This window comes from Tachysurus fulvidraco, chromosome 1 (assembly GCF_022655615.1).
Source record: "Tachysurus fulvidraco isolate hzauxx_2018 chromosome 1, HZAU_PFXX_2.0, whole genome shotgun sequence".
In the NCBI taxonomy this organism is placed as follows: Eukaryota; Metazoa; Chordata; class Actinopteri; order Siluriformes; family Bagridae; genus Tachysurus; species Tachysurus fulvidraco.
In genome coordinates, this window is record NC_062518.1 from 35,399,532 (window position 1) to 35,416,211 (window position 16,680).

Below are 16,680 nucleotides of genomic sequence, written 5' to 3' on the forward strand. Positions count from 1 at the left end.
ACCCACCACGGTCGTGTCATCGGTGAACTTATGGATAATATGGTTTGATCTGTGCATTGCTGCACAGTCGTGAGTCAGCAGAGTGAACAGCAGTGGACTGAGCATGCAGTCCTGGGGGGCTCCAAAGCACTTCTGTGCTTTGAGAACTGTGATCAATATGAAACTACACACATCTCTGGACAATAAATAATCAAGCAAACCAAATGAAATTAAGACCTGTAAATCTTACAAAAAAATGTGTTTTAGGTTTCTGTCACTTTTATATATATTCCCTGCAGTTGGAGGTGTGTAAAGGATTCTGTCCTTTAAAAAAATAAAAAAGATAAGGACAGAGATAACTCTGTAATCTTTTAAAATAAATAGCTTATTTTTGAAGCATTTGGTATTTTGGACAGATTTAACAGTGACACAACCAATCACAGTGAAGCTGTGTGAATGCAAGAGGTTAATGGCAGGTTTGCAAAGTTTGGGTTTTCACTTGACATTTTGAATCATCATATGGCCTACTATTCATTTAGATGGAGAGGCTGAAATAAAAGTCATAACAGAGATTTTCTGATGAAACAAAAATCAAGTAATTGGAGCATGTGCTTGCTATCTACTGGTCAAAGAATAAAATAGATTAACTATAGCAACTATTCAATTGATGGGTAATATTTACATTTACATTTACGGCATTTAACAGACACCCTTATCCAGTGTGACTTACTGGGCTAAGCTAGTTTTGCTGCTGTTTGCTCAAAAATTTAAAAATTACTTACCAGCCAGCCTCTTATCAATAGCTAACTTGACCCTTTTAGGCAGTGATTTGAATGTGATTAATATTTATGGTTTTACAGATAAAAACACTAGGTGCCATCTTTTAGAGGACCTGCAGTTTTAACGGACAGTAAGGGCATTGTCTCTTGTGTGCAGGACAGAGAACCAGGAAGTCTAGTTCTGGGCCTTTCTACGGAAGAGTTTGGCAGAATGCTGCAGAATGCACACAAGGTCATACGTGGTTGATAGCTCATAAAATCCTCCTGACCAGGGCACTGAGAGGGCACACCATGCATTCACATCTGTTGGGTTATTGACGATTGGTACTAGGGGTGGGCCGGGGCACCCCACTGTTACGTTAAAAAACGAATAAACCATCTGTATCAGCCTGAACAGTGTGAAGGCCACCATCTGGGCCTTTCACAACCTACTAGTTGTTAAGCACGTTAAAGTACCCCTGCATGCCCTTGGAAAATTGGTAGCAGCATTTATCTCCTCTGAGCCCTGAAACGTCAGGGACAAGTACAAGTTCAATCAAGCAAGCTGATGACTATATATTGATGAACTCACGCTGGTTTTGCACAAGAGACATGTTCAATATCCAAGTGACATTGCTTTTATGAACATTCTTATTTAAATTTGATCCTTAATGATTTATTTATTTATCTAGCTACTCTAACTTGCTCAGTGTGCTAATATCTGGATTTTAAACAAATAACCTGTTATTACAGTATGTCTGGTGCACCCCTTTATACTGTTTAAAAAAAAATTAAAATGGAATGTGTAAATGTGTATTCATTTATTGCAGTCATTTTGAGGCCTTTACTTTTCGTCCCGTAGGGGGCGCTGAGGTGGAGCTGATTGTTCAGTAGCAGCAGGTGAGTACAATTTTCAGCGACCGACGACATTCTGTGTAAAATTCGCTTACCAGGACTAATTAGAGTAATTAAAGCTCGTTTCTTTATACGTGTAAACACTAAGAGTGAGAAACCGTAAAACACTTTTGTTTTTGTGATTTGAAATGTTTTTCTTACTTATAATTTTACCATCAGAGGATTTTGGATTTCTGGCGATTCGTGACATTGTGTAAGTTTCACAAAAGGTGATTTATTTATTTATTTATTTATTTTGGAGACATAAGTATCTTCTTAATGCGTTAAATGTTGTGAAACACTGTCTGTCCAGAGTAAATGTAATGAATGTAGTCCGAGCTGTGTATAATTAAACAGGCCTCTAAAGTGCTGTGTGAAAATGGAGGCCTAGTGGCGCATTTATAAAGACCACCTTACTTTCCTTTTTACTACATTTAGGACTGCTGACAACGTTGTTCATGTTTTAGTGGCGTTACAGTGATTTTTTTTCTAAATGTTTTCATCCTTTGAACCACAAATAGTAACGGTTTTTATGTCATTGCTATAAATCAGTTTATGGAGAAATTCACATGCAGTTTGGTGACTCTGACTTCTTATTGTGTTTAGGTTGCCTGTATTATATTTATTGGCCATAATTAATCTTGTTTTCGCCGAGAAAGCCTCGTGTATAAGAAGTTTGACCCCGAATATAGCATGTTATTAATTAACACCGTTTTTCTTCTGCAATACCACATTTGACCACTGAGCGGCGCTGTTGATTATACAACAGCGCCTCTCAGTGGTCAAATGTGGTACATTTGTAACATCTCTTTAAATTCCCCACATTTGGTTTCGCGCGTGTTTGTTGTAACAATTGAATGATTTTAAAGCAGTTTAATGTTTTGTTTTGAAAACTACTTTCTAACCCCGTGTGATATTGTAGTGTGGAGGAGTTTGTATTCTCGTCTCTGATTGGTCGCTTTTTGAATTCATTATCGTTTCCTTTGTGTTTAGGAGTTAAAGATTACTTACACAGACTTTTCCTCTGCTAATGTTAGCATTAACAAGATGTTCGCCATGTATTGAATGATGTTGTTTAAGGATATGAAGAGAAAACGGTATTTACCGTCCTCGTGTTTACACTTGTGTAGAATGACACCGTTTCTTGTCTGCAGTTGTCGGTATCGCTTCTCGGCCTTTTGGCTAAGATCAAGTGTAGTATCTGTTCTTATCAGTTTAATATCTGATACGTCCCCTACCCGGGGACCATATATTAAATTGATTTTTGGAGCAGGGAGATGGAATAGGGGCTTGCTCCGTCCACTCCACGCATCGACCCGGTATTGCAGTACCTCCGGGAACGGTGCACCCCCTCTGTACTGTTAAAGAAACGTTATAGCTCTACATTTCTCTAGCTCTAATACAACACTTATGTCTCTGTGTCCGGATTATTTCGGGACCTCTTTATTTCAGGGCTTTATGATCTCTTTCTATTCACAGTTCATTACAGAAAAGGGGGATTTAAGGGGGTTTATTTAAAGCCAGTGTGGTTTTATAGAAGGTACTCTATAACTCGTTTACACGGTTATAATCAGTGTTGTGCTAGTTACTAAGAAAAACTAACTAGTTACAGTAACGCGTTATTGCCCAACGCTGCTTATAATCACAATCTCTCTCTGCAGCGGACATACAACTTGTGACACACGGAACTATTTATCCGGAACTATTTATCGGGAATATGGCGCCCGGGCTCATATTAGAGGTCGGACACAGAAACTTTCTCTCGTTTGTGCTTATTTAACAATCTTTGTTCAAATATTCTGATTATAGTCACCTGGAATTGTAAGTTCAAAGCATCTTTCACACTTTATCCTTTATTTATGTGCGATCAATAAACGTTATCAAATGTTGTTGTTGTTTACATCTTCGATCTAACCCTCAAACGAGGGGGTTGGGGCTGTAACTGTATCGGGGCTTTAACACTATCTTAATAAAACTCACTGTTCTTGTCCCCTACTGCTTACCGTACAGTGTTGTGTCAGTAGTTTTGTACTGAGTCTTTTTAGTGTAAAGTGCAGATGTATTGATTTATAAACGCATTTTAATGAACACTGTGGATCTCGTTCCATATTCAGCCGCACTGCATCATGGGAAGTATCGTACTGTGGTTTCTTAGACAATATTCGTCAACATTCAGCTTTAAATGTAATAAATGTAGTGTTATTTTTGCAGCATGTGTAGACTGTGGTGTTTTAGTGTTGCACGTTTGTGTAATGATTAAAGCTGGTTTCCTCTCCCTAATGGTAAAGGGTGTGTGTGGTGGTGCAGTCACTAGCTGAGGGAGCTGCAATTCATACTTACCTGGCAGGGGAGATACCATGATCAAGAAGGTGGTTCACCCAGGGCGAGGCTCAGCCATTGCACTCCGGCTGTGCTGACCCCTGCGAATTCCCCAAATGTGGGAATCTCGACTGCATAATTTCTGGTAGTGGGGGACTGCGTTCGCGCTCTCCCCTGATATTCACTGTACTAAAGTTAGACATTATTCTAGTGCATTTGCAGGACTTGTGTATGTTTGGAGCTCTCTGTACAATGTACATCTCTTGTGTATGTTCTGTAGGTGTGACCTGGGTATAGATCAAGATTCAAGAATTACAGGCCTTCACAGATATCAGTGCAACAGGGGACAACTTTCTTTACCAGGAGACAACAGGTTGGCTTTCCTGGACTGAACAAACTTATTAAATGCACTCTGCCTTGAATTGATTGTTTTGGCATACTTTCTCATAGGAACTGAAGAGAAGTTACAAGTATACAGGAAAGCCCCACACACCAATACCTGCTGTTTGATTCCCAACACCCAGTACCAATTAGGTGTCATCAGGATACTACACCACTGGGCAGAAAGCTGTGGACTGTGTTGAAATGCAACCATTTCGACCCAGGATTTGTAAGCAACATGTGTTCACTTCTGGAGGGAATGCTGGCGTGTACTGCTGCCTCTGCTCCCCATGGTCTGAGTTTGTTTTGACTGTTTGATTGCTGTTGCCTTTTCTGGTCATTTTTGACTGCAAGGATTGAGGACCGTTCAGGTGACCGTTTGTGTCTAACTGGGGAAGTCTGGAATTCAGTGATCTCTGCTGGCTGGTCAACCTGACACTTCCAAACACGGCTTCCGACTGCACTCTGTTTTCACAGAGGGAAATCAGCAACTCCATTCTAACTAAAGGATCAACTGGCACTATTTTATCCAAAGACTGAATAAGCAGCTCGGTGATTCTCTGCACCTAACTGATTAACCTTGCGCTTCATAACGTGGCTTTTGATGACGTTCCATCTTCTCAGATTTACCCTGGAGTTTGCATTCAACAATGTGGATTAGCCGACTTTTCATGTAGATTATATTCTATTTTATTCATCATCCAGCGACATCGACATCCAATATACTGCGTTGGAATTTTTTTCATTGCGACCCCGTGTCACTGAACCACCACTGACCCTTCGATTGCACCAGGATATTATTTGCTATCCTCAGCAGAAGTACATCCATCGTGGGTCACAACGGAATTATATCTACGATGACACTGGTCCAATCGTTCTGGTCGTCCCCTCTGCGCCCACCAAAGAAATCAATACGGGCTGGCCGATATCGCCCGGACTACCAGCATTGAATCTGCTACGACTGATCTTACTTTTGGTTTATTTAGTATTCACTCGTTAATAAACAAAGGACCTCTTATTTATGATCATCTGAATGACAGTAAGTTTGACTTTTTGTCTCACTGAAACATGGCAACAATCCCATGACTTTTCCCAGCTTAATCAATCTGTCCCTCCTTGCTTTACATACACCTGTCAGCCTCGCATGTCTGGCTGTGGTGGAGGGCTTGCGATACTTTATTATGAGAAGTGGAAAGCTTCTCTCATGAGCATGGCTCTGTATGAATCATTTGAGTCAACAGTTTTACAAATTAATGGTCCTGTTCCTACTGTTGTAGCCACTGTTTATTGCACACCCAGGAGCAATACTAGTTTTTGTTGTTGTTTTTTTTAGTGATTTTTCTGTATTCCTAACTTTACTGAGTTCTACATCACAATGTTATTATATTGGGCAATTTTAATATACACATGGACAAATGTCAACAATACTCTCACTAGGGATTTTTTTTTTCATGCCTGGACAGTTTTGGAATACAGCAATTTGTTGATCTTCCAACTCGTAGTGAAGGCCATATTCTTGACCTTATTTGTTGTTCTGGTGTAACACCTTCCAATTGTCATGCTTCAGTTTTGGCCATATCAGATCATAAGTTAATATCATTCAGTGTTAACTTTATGGTTGAAAAAACCAACTTGGGTCGTTCCATGGGACTGCACAGTGTACTTGATACAACTGCTGCACCTTAGATACAAGTAAGGGGTGTCGCCTAGAACGGTTATACACTAAAACCAGACTTAATGTTTATAAAGATATGTACACAGATCATATGCTCTCTTATAAGAACGCTCTTTTAACTGCTAAATCTGATTACTTCTCAAATATAATTGGGTTAGGTAACGGGAATACAAGGTCCTTGTTTAATACAGTAAATAATATCCTACAGCCTCATACTTTTCCTTCTCATCTATATTCTAGTGATCTATGCGATAATTTAATGACCTTTTTTAATAATAAAACTGTAAATATTCAACAATTAACGTCTCAAAATAATGTGACATTTGTTCCGTCATATTTACCTTCTCGTGATTCTCAATTGTCACTATTACAGTTTTGAACTTTCTTCTATTGATGAAATATCAGGTTTTATCAAACAATCTAAGTCTTCCACTTGTCAGTTAGATCCACTTCCCACTCACCTGGTCAAAGCTTGTTTATCTTCTCTATCTGGTATAGTAACTGATATTATACACTCGTCTCTCACCTCTGGTGCGGTTGCTGTAATCACTCCAAGACTTAAGAAACCAGGAGCTGACTCTAATAATTTTGCCCTTTCTCTCAATTTTGCCCTTGCTTCTCAGGTTCATTGCCATCTCTTAAAAAATAGCCCGTTTGAAAAATTCCAATATGGTTTTCGACCTTTTCATAGTACAGTGACTGCCATGGTAAAGGTTGTTAACGATCTGCTGATGTACTTATTCTACTCGATTTAACGGCGGCCTTTGATACAATTTGATAGATTACTCTCTGTAGGAATTACCGGTGTCCCTCTTAGTTGGTTCAGATCTTTTCTCTCTTGGCACACTCAATTTGTTCAACTTTAAAAAAAATTTAGATCATATGTTTCACCTGTTAGTCCCTCTGTTTTTATTTATTATTTATTTACTACCCCTTGGTAATATTTTTAGGAAATATTGCATTAGTTTTCATTGCTCTGCTGATGACACCCAGCTTTATTTGTCCTCTAAACCAAATTCTACCCTTCTTTCCTCCTCTCTTTGGGCGGCTGGGAAGACAAATTTTGACCCAGGAAAAACCCTGAGTGTACAAACTGGGAGACTTGCACCCTTGACAGTTTAGCTCCTAATTCTGATGGGTGTTTCCTCTTACGGTTATAGTAAGTAGATCTTGCCCAGCTGACAGATGTGCCAGTGCTGTGATTTGCACGTCTGACTGGCAGGCAATATGGGCACTGCCAAAGAGAGCAACGAGGCTGGAACAGTAACCGGTACCTGACCGAAGAGCATTACATGATGTGTGGAGGGGCCCGAAATAGCAGGGATGGCTATGGAGGAAGAGACAGTAGGCGCAGGTCTGGTGATCCTACGAGAGGCTGGGGTTTTTCTCCCCAACGGCGGCAGGAGCGAAGGTGGATTAGATCGGGAGAGTGGCATAGTTATGTCGGTCCTTTCCTTCAACAGCTTTGTCCCTGCCATGCTAGGTGTGGGCACATATTGCATGAGGGGGTAGTCCGGCAGAGGGAGCACTGCTGGCTGGTGTGGTGCTGGAGGTAGCTCTGCGGAAGAGACGGAGGTGGTCTTTGTGATGGTAAATGACCATTTTGTAGCATGGAGTTTGCAACCACAGCAGTTTCACCAGTACGTACTGATGTGCCTGTTGTGCTGAGTACCGATGTCTTGTTGAGCCGGTGCGTAACGCTTAGCCATCTTGATCCTCTGGATGACTGCGGTGGCAACATCCATCATCCCTTTTCGTCCGACAGAAGAGGGTGTTACCCCTGTGGGTCCTGTACAGCTGATTAAACTTCTGGGGCTGCTTATCATGTTCCTGCCTGCATTCCAGGCCTCAAGGATTTTGAACCGCTGCTCAGTGGTAAGTGAAAGCTTGTTTTCAGCAAGGCAGATCTCCTCCAGCAAGGAGCAAAACGTTTCAAGCTTTTGAAAGCCAGGAAGAGGGTTAGGACTGCAGGCATCCTCCTGTAAAAAATACAATTCAGAATACAGGAGGTTCAAATGTGTATGTTGTCTTGTTGTTCTTTAATGAATTTTATAGCAATTGGCGTATTGTTTCATTCTAACAGAAACTAGGCTACTCACAAATGCCGGTGGGTTTACAGTGGAGGTCATCGGCCTTGAGAGTGATGCGAGACGGGGCAACATCCAGAACGGCATCTCTTATCTCCACGTTGCTGTGGTACGCCTCATCGGCCTCGCTTGTATCGGGGTGTCCAGGCTGAACTATCTCCTCGTTGACTATGTCCTGGAGACAGAAGGGCCCAGATTCGCCCGTGCCCTGGCTGAAGAGGTACTACAACCCAAGCAGCTCCTCGGGAATTCACGTCTGCAGGGGCTCGGAAATTCTCCTCCACGGTTTCTCTGAACAGCTTCCGACACAGACTGTTGAGGCAGTCGATCAGCGGAGCGGAATATACCCTGTGGTGCCGTCCTTTGCCACCAAACGCTGCATCCGAGCTCCTGTCCTCGTTCCACCGTGCAATGCCGTTTATCAGGTAAACCTGAAAGGGCCGAGCTGCACAGAGGGGACTTGAAGGTCACAAAGTGTATTAGAACAAATAATATCTTTTGTTTAAAAGTATACAGACAGTATTTGCGGAATCCTTCCAGGCTGTTGCTTCCATTCAGACATTTGTAATACGGCACGTCCACATCGTTGATGGTCGTGCTACGTGCTACTCTGTACATGCTCATGTCTGGTGGATCCTGGATGCACTCCAGGCGTCGCTGCTGACTTGCCCACACCTCATCAATGGCCTCTAAATACACAAAGTCCATAGATTAATACATTGTATAATGTTCACTTGGCATTCCACACCGTCAAAACTGAACTTTATTTTTTTATACAAGGTCTTTGACTCCCCAGGTGTTTTGAAGAGGCTCACTCCACTTTTGTCCAGCCCAGCGGGACCTTTCAGCTATTCTTGACTAGTTAAGTGTAGACAGTTCCGTCCTGTTATTGGTCCAGAATCTACAATTTCAACGAGATTAATATCATTAGTCGTGGGAGCTTTAGACAGGGCTGTTTGGTGGTGTTACTCACTGTTCCTCGGTTGTGGCAGGCAGATCCATATTGTCCTGCTAAAATGCAGCTCTCCTATTTCCCCCAACAGGATGGACAGTTTGTGAGAGTTGGTCAGTGTCGATGCGCTGTGTGCACAATCTCTGCTCTGCAGAGCCATGATCTCTTACAGCGGCCCGTCTCTATGGCCAGTGTGTGTGCACTAAGTCTGTACTTTTCATCGTGGTTCTGTGTTGTTCAGTCACTGTGCTCAGGTACTCGTACAGTGTACTCTCGATTTAGGGTCAGATAAAACTGCATTATACTTTGTGCTTGTGTTCTCCAATGGGGAGATGTTTTGTTTTTGAAGTGTTTTAATACATTATGAATAGAATAATTTGGTGAGGTTGAATTTCCCTTGTGTCCAGCTGCTTCTGATCAGTGTTGGTGTCTGTTCAGGACCAGTCACGTGCATCATTTCAGCTGGGTTTTTATCCCACTGTGTAAGATTTTGGTTTGTAACTGGTGCCCAGATCTCAGGTGGATTTGATTGTGTAGAATTCCCTGTGTGATTTCTCTGTGCTGCTGAGTGGTCACCCTAGACACTCTGCTGTAATCATTGGTTGAGTGTCTACATTCACCTCTTGACTGTAGACTAATCATCACACTGCGCATACAAAGGTGCTAGATTTTATGTTATACCAGCGTTGCTAACTGATTATTTGGTTAAATTAGCTCAAATTATGTTTTATCACTCCCCATTTTGAACATTTGATTTTCAAGTCTAGTCATTTCTGCCTAACATAAGATTGACAGGTAACACTATGGTGGTTTGAAAAAGACACACCCATTGCACACCATCACTTGTACTACTTTACTATTTAACTGCCTAAGCTCTGTCTAAGCTCGGGTTCTATAGGCACCAACATGCAGTACATTCACATAAAATGACTGAAAAGCTGCTACATAAACATTCATTTAAAGAGGGCTTTTCACCACCACAGCTTTTTATACTTTGGCTTAAACTGTCCATTTAAATTTAGCCTTTGACATTCCTCCTTAATTTCTGGGTGACCTTTTATTAAGAAAACATTTAGCATTGTTATAAGTTCATTATTACCGGACTAACACTGTGGTCCCCATCAAAAGGACTGGAACACTGTGTGAAACATTACCTCGTTTTTAAACGTGCTGCAAAAAAAAAAGACGACTACATTTATTACATATCAAGTCCCATGGATGACTCTCTTCTACACAAATACTTCATTTGTCAAGTATATGGTCACACTGCTAATCATCAGTCTTTGAGAGTCTATAGTAAGATTCAACATGCTCTACAAATAAATGTGACTACCAATCAAATCTGCACATAGAACAAATCAGTGCTGCATTTTATTTCTTATACTGCAGTCTTTTATTTGATATTTGGTTTATTTAGGAGAAATTGCAATTTTACTGCTTGTCATTTTAAAGGTTTGGTTTGAGTTTCTGCACAACGTAAGATTTTCTGATATCAGTCTCATTATGTCTGCTTGGAAAGTCGTTCAGTTTTGCTTTATTATTATTACTGTTATCGTTGTTGTCATTATTATTTTAATATTAATATCATTAGTGTTATTACTATGTTTTTTATTATCGTTTATTGCTATTAAAACAATGTGTGACCTTGCACACGACTTTATTTATTGTTTGCTTGTTATATTTACTACTTTTCTATTCAAATGCCTCCTAAGAGAGGTTTCTTTAGGCACACAATACTGTACATAATGAATTTACACAGAATTGCATAGCATTTTTCCAGTAAACAGACATTGTTCATAGAGGCCTATAAGAAAAGTCAGCATTAGAGTTAATTGTTGTTGTTTGTTAATGTATTAAGTGTATATCAGTAGATTACAACTGAGGATGGCGACTTCAGTCCGTGTTGCCAACCCAGATGCCCCTGAATATCACCAGCAGGCCATACTGGTGGCGACCAAAGAGGTTCGCCAGTACAGGGAAAATAGGATGGTCTTCCCTACACCTCCACTGGAGTTGCTGAACCACTCGACTGCCCTGACCCATGCAGAGAAGATCCTTGTGAAGAAGAGGTGAAATGCACCTTTTCACTGGCTTGTTTCAAATGTTGTGGGATACATGAAATAGTAAGTGCATATATTACATTCAATACTTTTATAGTCTATGCATTTTCATTGCATGCTCAAGTGTACCTGTTTGTGCAAAACTACAGCTATTATCAGTGTAAATGTTTGCAAAGTTTGCAATACTCATTATTAATGTTGATTGTTCTGAATTTATGTTCTGTATGTGATTGCAGCGTAATTGACAAGCACAGAGCTGAGGTGACAAACATAATGCAGTGATCCTGAACCAGTGGGTGAAAGACTACCTCACTGAATATGCAGAGAGCTTCCACAAGTTTTCATCCTCCTTGAGTCAGTCTGTCTGTTCGGTTGCCTTCTCAAGATTCTCAACCGACCGACAAGCCCAATCAGCCTGATCCAGCCATCAGGACAGGAAATGGAAAGACCTAGAGCTGCTCGTCAAGGCTGTGAGAGCCAAGGATCCGGCAGCCATGAAATCTGTGTCTGATGAGGATGTCGTCCGGCACTAATGCCCCTTTTCCACCGAGGCAGTTTGAGTGCTGGTTCAGAGCCAGAGCCTAATTTAGAACCAGTTCTTTCTGTTTTGACCGCCAAAGCACCGGCTCTGAACCAGGAAAAGTGGTTCTTTAGTAGCACCAAAATGTTGCAGGTCTAGACTTAAGAACCGCTTGTGTCCGGGGCTGTGGGCGGGGCTACCGTTAGCACATCTGGTAATGTACCTTAAGTATACTAATGTTTAATACACTTTTACTTTACCGCAATATGATACATTATCAGCACACATGATAGTAGGTAGCTACATGCTAAGGCTAACTTTTTTCTGTGTTGATGATAAAATAACGTTATGTACTTTATCGATTACAACCTCAGATTATACAGATTACATGTAGCTGCATGTACACGTTTGGATGCTAATGTATGTTCGCAAAGCCACCAAAGTATGTTCCGCCATTGTTGTTTTGCCGCTGCTGCTCCAAATGTGATTCCAGGTACAAAAATGTAGTCTGTATACTTTTAGCAAAGGAAATTCTTTGTTCTAATACACTTTATTGTGACCTTCAGGTCCCCACTGTGCAGCTCGGCCCTTTCAGGTTTTCCTGATAAGCTGCATTGCACGGTGGAACGCGGATGCAGTGTTTGGTGGCAAAGGACCGCACTACAGGGTATACTCCGCGCCACTGATCAACTGCCTCAACACCTGGTGTCAGAAGCTGTTTGGAGAAACCAAGGAGCTGCTCGGGTTGGAGTACCTCTTCAGCCAGAGCATGGGCGAATCGGGGCCTCCTTGCTCCAGGATATCGTCAGAGATGGCGTTCTGGATGTCGCCCCGTCCCGCATCACTCTCCACGGCCGATGACAACTCCACTGTAAACCCACCGGCATTTGTGAGTAGCCTAGTTTCTGTTGGAGGAGAATTTCCGAGCCCCTGCAGACGTGAATTCCCGAGAAGCTGCTTGGGTTGTAGTACCTCTTCAGCCAGGGCACGGGTGAATCTGGGCCCTTCTGTCTCCAGGACATCGTCAACGAGGAGATAGTTCAGCCTGGACACCCCGATACAAGCGAGGCCGATGAGGCGTACCACAGCAACGTGGAGATAAGAGACGGCGTTCTGGATGTCGCCCCGTCTCGCATCACTCTCAAGGCCGATGACCTCCACTGTAAACCCACCGGCATTTGTGAGTAGCCTAGTTTCTGTTAGAATGAAACAATACGCCAATTGCTATAAAATTCATTAAAGAACAAGACGACAACATACACATTTGAACCTCCTGTATTCTGAATTGTATTTTTTTTACAGGAGGATGCCTGCAGTCCTAACCCTCTTCCTGGCTTTCAAAAGCTTGAAACCTTCTGTTCCTTGCTGGTGGAGATCTGCCTTGCTGAAAACAAGCTTTCACTTACCACTGAGCAGCGGTGCAAAATCCTTGAGGCCTGGAATGCAGGCAGGAACATGATAAGCAGCCACAGAAGTTTAATCAGCTGTACAGGACCCACAGGGGTAACACCCTCTACTGTCGGACGAAAAGGGATGATGGATGTCATCCATAGGGTCAAGATGGCTAAGCGTTACGCGCCGGCTCAACAAGACATCGGTTCTCAGCACAACAGGCACATCAGTACGTACTGGTGAAACTGCTGTGGTTGCAAACTCCTCGATCATCTCACACCAGCCTGGAGAATCATCATGTAATGCTCTTCGGTCAGGTACCGGTTACTGTTCCAGCCTCATTGCTCTCTTTGGCAGTGTCCATGTTGCCTGCCAGTCAGACGTGCAAATCACAGCACTGGCACATCTGTCAGCTGGGCAAGATCTACTTACTATAACCGTAAGAGGAAACACCCATCAGAATTAGGAGCTAAACTGTCAAGGGTGCAAAGTCTCCCAGTTTGTACACTCTGTGGCCAATCATCAAAGGGACATAAATACAAAAAAAAAAACTTTCTGCTCTGCAAAAATGACGTTCCCATCGAAAGTACTGGAAAAACAGGGGGTATGTATGTTACCAACACTCTGTTGTCGACCAGCTGAAATCTGAAGGGCTGTACAATCTGTAGTGTGTTTGTGTTTTTCCCAGTTAGTGCATTATGTGGAGTGATGTGTGTGTGTGTGTGATGTGGAGAAATAATGTGACCTCTATTCTAGTACACAACTATTATAATTACAAATTATTTTGTTTAAAATTTTCAACAGTAAAGCTAGTACATAGTTGGATTTCATTGTATAAATTGTAAATTTTTTTATACTAATTTATTACTTTTTTCTTAATCACAGTCAATGATTTTGTACTTGCTACACTTTTCAAGTGTTGCCCATTTTGCTCTTTGTTCCAATAAATCTATTTTACTTAATATAATAAACACCTGGAGTATATTTCTTGATTTACTAAACCAAGACGCACACTGTATAGACTGACAGTGAGGCCTGACACCCCTGTACTGGGCCAAGTGAAAGGTCAAATGTTTATCATGAACACTGGCATTTAACAAAAATGGTTTTCTAGTCCTTTCCACATTTAGGTTGGTATTAGTAACTGAGTTTACTGGGTTACGGACATTAACATAGTACAAATAATGTTGATCTTATGACAGCAGAAGTATTAAAATTATCAACCTCATAAATTTGGAACTTTTTGAAAAAATCATAACCATCAGTCATAAGTTCCTTCTTAAAGGTATATGATCCATGTAAATGAATGGCATTTATGGAGACAAAGCATTCTCAGTGCAAATAGATCAAACCCTGACTTAAGCAATTGAGACGCTTTTAGTTTTGATTAGCTGTCTAAAGGAAGGGAAGCATTCTGTTACTTTCTTATAAGAAATGAGCACATCATTAAGAAACACACTATACAATATGTGTTTATTATGAGCAGTGTATAGATTGTGGTGCTTAGGTGTGGATGTGTGTATAATAAGTGAGTAAATGTAATATGGCACTAAAACTGCTTAAACTTGGTTCTAATGACACTTGTTTTTCTAGTACATACTGTGTTGATTGGTTGTTTACTTAAAGTTTGACAAGAGTCTCCACAGCAGGAGACTCTTGTATTATGTGTATTATACATTTACACACAATACTAGTGTATTATGACTCATCAGCCTAAAGCAAGTACGGCATGGTAACCGTGGGAAATAACATTATTAGCTTATCAATATCTGTTTATCAAACTTGGGTTTTTATTTGTATTATAGTTTTGTATAATCAAGGTTATACCCAGATTAACTTGATTTCTTTAACTTTTTCTTTCTCACTGTTATGGGGGTATAATTATGTGACAGGGTATACAGGTATTATACCCAAATGGGTCAATTACCTATGAATACTTAATCATTCTTTCTTCACACTTTCAACAGATGTACCCGTTCAATTTTAATGTTAATCTGTTGCAAAAGGTCCATGAAACATCTTAAAAGGTAATTCATCAGAATACACAATACCTAGTACTTTAGGTGCCATAACAGTTTACAAATTCCTTACATCATAACATTTTATATCAATTTCCTCCCCGGTCCAAAGACATGCATGGTAGGTTGATTGGCATCTCTGGAAAATTGTCTGTAGTTGGTGATTGCGTGAGTGAATGAGAGTGTGTGTGCCCTGTGATGGGTTGGCACTCTGTCCAGGGTGTATCCTGCCTCGATGCCCGATGACGCCTGAGATAGGCACAGGCTCCCGGTGACCCCAGAAGTTCGGATAAGCGGTAGAAAATGAATGAATGAATGAATGAATGGATGATATCCCAGACGAATTATAAGCATGACATTAATAGAGGCCTACCTTTTATATTTTTAACACCTTACTTTCTGCTAGCATCTAGCTAGTACTCCATAACCACACATATTACATAGCATAGCACAATAGAGACAAATTAATAGCATCTCACCATATTTACCATTTGATCACTGTGACTTCAAAAGTTTGAGTTATTTTTTTTATCCCTTATCCCCCAGATGTAAGGATGTAAAATATTTAGAAGCAGAATATCATACAGAAACTACTGCTTGAATCTCTGGTTGTTTATTATCTCCTCTCCACAGCAAGTCTACAAATACTTTGGGTTCTTTGCATCAAGGCAGCCAGTCTATTTGCAGAGAAGGATACATGCCAAACACCAAAAAAATCTGATATTTGTAAAATGTCAGTGGGCTTCTGAGTGGTGCACAACAGAAAGGCTTTGGCCAATTAAACATCTTTATGTACAAACATATCCACAGACTTTCACAAGTCACAGGATATCGTGGCTGTCAGTACACTAACATCATTATGTGCATGTTTAACTATAGTGCTCAATACCAGCTGATGAAAATAGCTCCCCAAAAGGCCCAGACTCTCCTGAGGTTTCTGAATAAATTACTTATTAAATATAATGTGGAGTTTTTATTCAACACTGTTGCTTTTGGGTATTAAGGCATTGGAAAAAAAAAAGTAATAAATAAGGCCAGATCTGTTATGTGCAGAATGCCATCCTTCATTGTTAAAGCAACAGAAAAGCTTTGGTCAGTGTAAGATCTCTATGTACCAACATACTCACCAAATTTCACAACTCACTAAATATTGTGGCTATGGAAATACATACATTTTGTGATAAATAGTTTGAACATGGGTCATTTAAGACCATGTAGTTTTCAATGATAGCTCAGAGACTTACAGTCAGTTATTTGGTTGCCTTTACAAACAAGATACTTAAATCAAGCTCAATAGATTTACACAAAATTAGGAATCTATTGTTTAATACAAAAGGAGTACAATAGCAATAGGTACAGGAGAGGATGCAGGGGGACAGAGAGACTGAAATAACCCAAGGAACTACTTTGTTAACCACCATTTTCAGCCTGCACTGCACATCATAGTGTATAATTTACCTAATTATATAAGTAATTATATACTTATATATTCACTAACAAATGCGTAGGACAGTGTGAACTCCAAGACCGGGTTTGTGAGTCTGTGTATTAATTTATTGCAGTCATGTTAAAAACAGTATTGTCATCTTGAGGCCTTTACTTTTCGTCCCGTTGTTTTGAATTAGACCCCTAGGGGGCGCTGAGG

The 16,680-nt window shown here is 40.8% G+C and overlaps 1 protein-coding gene, 1 long non-coding RNA gene and 2 other non-coding genes across 5 annotated transcripts; all 4 read left to right on the forward strand.

Moving 5' to 3' along the window:
* Positions 1 to 1,647: 1,647 nt before the first annotated feature.
* LOC113640308 lies at positions 1,648 to 11,753 on the forward strand. Of its 2 annotated transcripts, XR_007143832.1 has the most exons (5): positions 1,648 to 1,845; positions 4,231 to 4,323; positions 4,401 to 7,881; positions 8,090 to 11,168; positions 11,342 to 11,753. It is a non-coding gene; the product is annotated as an uncharacterized LOC113640308 (long non-coding RNA). The 2 variants fall into 2 exon arrangements; XR_003440025.2 differs by having other exon boundaries at positions 4,401 to 11,168.
* LOC113640432 lies at positions 2,794 to 2,984 on the forward strand. The gene has a single exon (XR_003440075.1). It is a non-coding gene; the product is annotated as a U2 spliceosomal RNA (small nuclear RNA).
* Positions 3,964 to 4,127, forward strand: LOC113640429. The gene has a single exon (XR_003440072.1). It is a non-coding gene; the product is annotated as a U1 spliceosomal RNA (small nuclear RNA).
* A 316-nt stretch (positions 11,754 to 12,069) lies between the features above and the next one.
* On the forward strand, positions 12,070 to 13,980 carry LOC125140999. Its single transcript, XM_047811943.1, has 3 exons — positions 12,070 to 12,118; positions 12,192 to 12,514; positions 12,928 to 13,980. The coding sequence occupies exons 1-3, from the start codon at positions 12,070 to 12,072 to the stop codon at positions 13,258 to 13,260; spliced, it is 705 nt and encodes a 234-aa protein (XP_047667899.1). The 3' UTR covers positions 13,261 to 13,980.
* Positions 13,981 to 16,680: the final 2,700 nt, after the last annotated feature.